General features: G+C 36.1%; 1 protein-coding gene across 1 annotated transcript; it reads right to left on the bottom strand.

Moving 5' to 3' along the window:
* Nucleotides 1-1,944: 1,944 nt before the first annotated feature.
* Nucleotides 1,945-2,865, bottom strand: LOC143545964 (uncharacterized). The gene has a single exon (XM_077037728.1). It carries the CDS (start codon nt 2,863-2,865, stop codon nt 1,945-1,947), a length of 921 nt encoding a protein of 306 aa, XP_076893843.1.
* Nucleotides 2,866-3,271: the final 406 nt, after the last annotated feature.

Here is a 3,271-nt window from a genome sequence, read left to right as displayed (position 1 = left end):
TATTCCAGAAACAGTCTAAGTAAATCTATCGGGCCCGATAGATTTTCAAAAAATCCGATTGATTTTCAATGTCCAGTTAAAACGTGCCAAGTGTCCCACTCCCACCTACCCCCATTGCTTTTCACCTCAAAATCATTTTTCCAAATGGTTTTACTCTCAAAACAATCTCCCCACATTGCTTTCCTCCTTCTTTCATCTCCAAAGTTTTTCAACCAATCTATTATCCGGCCACCATTTTTCCGGCCACCATGTTTCTTGTGAAATTTAATCATTTTATCGCTTTCTTGAAGAAAGTATGGTGCTTGTGGGGAGATCGATTTCTTCGCAGACGAGATGAAAGAATGGTGGCCGGATAATCCGGATTTGTAAGTGTCGGATAATGACTTCATTTTAATCCGGATATGTAAGTGTCACCAGATAATATGGCGGCCGGAAAGTTGGTGGCCGGATAATGACTTCATTTTAATCCGGATATGTAAGCGTCGGTTTTTGTCGCTTTTCACCATATTATCATCAGATCGAAAGTATGGTTTCTTGAAGAAAGTTGGTTTTCAACCACTCCTTTCAGATTATCTGAAACAGATGTCACTTCTGCCGCCGTGGTCAAGCACAAGAAGAGGCGGCTGAGCTTATTATCACCCATGGTGGCCGGATAATATGGTGGCCGGATAATAGATTGGTTGATAACCAACTTTGGAGATGAAAGAAAGAGGAAAGCAATGTGGGGAGATGGTTTTAAGAGGAAAACCATCTGGAAAGATGATTTTGAGGTGAAAAGCAATGGGGGTAGGTGAGAGTGAGACACTTGGAACGTTTTAACTGGACCTTGAAAATCAATCGGAATTTTTGGAAATCTATCGAGCCCGATAGATTTACTTGGACTATTTCTGAAATAATAAAATTTCATGGACTATTTTCAGAATATCTCTCTAACTTTAGACTATTTTAAGAATTTTCCCGATATAAAATATGTGGCAGGTTTTTTCTCTAAAAGCCTAATCATTGATATTCTAAATGGTACAGAATCCACCAGAAACCATCACAAAATCTGTCTCTAAATGGTATCAGAATCCACCAGAAAACCTTGGCAAGTGTACGTAATTTCCTTGGAGTCGCTATTTTCATAGCTAAACCAGTCGTTAAAAATATCCCATCGCAATAGTATTAACGACGGTTTTGCTCGACATTTGTTAAAGTATATTTATGACAGGTTTTTAGCATCAATTTACCAAGTTCAAAATTATGTTCTTAAAAATATATATATATAAAAGGTAAAAATAATAATTGTTTTTTAAGAGTGACTAAAAAAAATGTTTGTAAAAGTTAACAGATCTTATAAATGTCCATCAAAGTTCATTTTTTCAAATATATGTTAACATGTTACATTATATTTTATTCAACTCATGTATACATAATATACAAACACTAACAAATTATTAAGTACCGAATGTATATCGATAAAAATCTATGAGTCCATCTATATTATTAATAAATAGACTTAATTATAGATACCTATTTCAATTGTCATTTATATGTTAGTTTAGATTATAATATAAATGATTAGTTAATTGGCGGATTTCTATTTAAGTTTAAATCAGCCTCTACAAACATTTAAATAAGTTCTATTATTTATAAGAATATCATTTTAAATGTTTTTGCACTATTAATTATACCTTTTATATAATTAGAGGTACACAAGAAAAAGGAAAAAAAAAACTCAAGGAGAATTTAATTTATTAAATACAACTTTATTATGTGAAACAAACCCTTGTTTGGTAAGATGGTTAATTCAATGAATAAATAATTAATATGTTTCAACTGTAATTAACAAAGGTAATCAAGGGGCCCTTAAACAATAATGGACCAAGAAACAACAATAATTTCAAGATCAAAATATTGAGCCCACCATAATTATTTCGTATCCATTTATACTGATGAAAGAATTCAAATTGAGCTGGATGGATGGTGATGCCTAGTTAATATGTTGTAAGTTGCACATGCATGCTGACCTGCCATACCTAATGCATCATCCATCATCTGATCATTCCATCCTTCGATCATCCGTTTGTTCAACCGCCGGATCACCTCCCCACCACCCGCTTGTTGTCGTTGGTCATGATATCTCAAAAACCCTGCCACCTTTCTCGGGTCCTCATCTTTCCAGCAAATCTCATATGGTGGTGGCGTCAGTGTCATGATGCTGACGCCAGTACCAGAGTTCAAGACTTTGGTGTTACTGAAGCCGGCTAAGGTGCTTATATACTCCACCATGCCGTGTAACAGCATTGATGGAGTAGCACCTTTGCCGTCCCAAAGCCATACCCGAGCCATGCCTTGTAGCACGGCTAATACAAATTCATCATGGCTGGATGACCTTTCCATTAATGACGGACTTAGTTTGATTACATATTCATATGGTTTTCGTGAATAAACCGATACGATCTCTGGAAAGCTCGTTGGGGCAAGTCTAAGAGTGACACTATTAATTTGTTTCTTTGTATGTTGCAAGTCTTGATTAGGGTAAAGAAGATGTTCCACAAAACTACTTGTGTTGAGAACTATTCGTGTCGCTTTATCGTTTGATTCATAAAAGATTGAAAACCGCTTTCCGGGTGATGAGTATTTACCTGCCTCGTTAATTGTCACGATGGAGAACCCCTTTGACCCCTCGTGGTTTGCCCATATTGCAACTGTTGCAACGACTGATAATATCATCACACGTAAAATGATGTTTGGAACATTAGGTATAGGTTTAGGGTCCACTTTTGGTGGCAAAGATGTAAGTGTGTGATTATGAACATCATATGCGATGGCGGTGGTGGTGGTGGTATCTAACAGAGATCGGTGAAGGGTGTATGGGTCCATTTGTGCATAAAGATGGTAGTATTAATTTTAGAGGGATGGTCAGTTTAAAAAATTGTCGTGGTTGAAGTATATATCCATATTTATATGGATAATATTTGTCCAGCTCATCAGCCATAAAAGTTTTGAATGACGTGGCCATGTGTTCAGCCGCATTGACACCACAATGAGTAAACACTATAGTATCATGGTGATATTCTTTCATGTCTAGACTTAGGTATGTGTTTCAGATGTTGATCTATTATTAATTTTTTGTAATTAGGTTTATACGGATTCGATTATTCCACCCACATAAAATTCATTCGACTCTCAGCCACTTGAATTTGTGTTGGAAATGCTATCACCAGATGACCAATAGGGTCTCTTACAAAAACCATCAAAAGACAACCGTTAATTCTGAAGACTGGAC

The sequence above is a fragment of the Bidens hawaiensis genome, unplaced genomic scaffold (assembly GCF_021521415.1).
Source record: "Bidens hawaiensis isolate Kalapana, Puna unplaced genomic scaffold, B.hawaiensis_p1.1 tig00014140_1, whole genome shotgun sequence".
In the NCBI taxonomy this organism is placed as follows: Eukaryota; Viridiplantae; Streptophyta; class Magnoliopsida; order Asterales; family Asteraceae; genus Bidens; species Bidens hawaiensis.
Note: the sequence above shows the minus strand (reverse complement) of the source record. Positions and strands in the feature narration are given on the sequence as shown.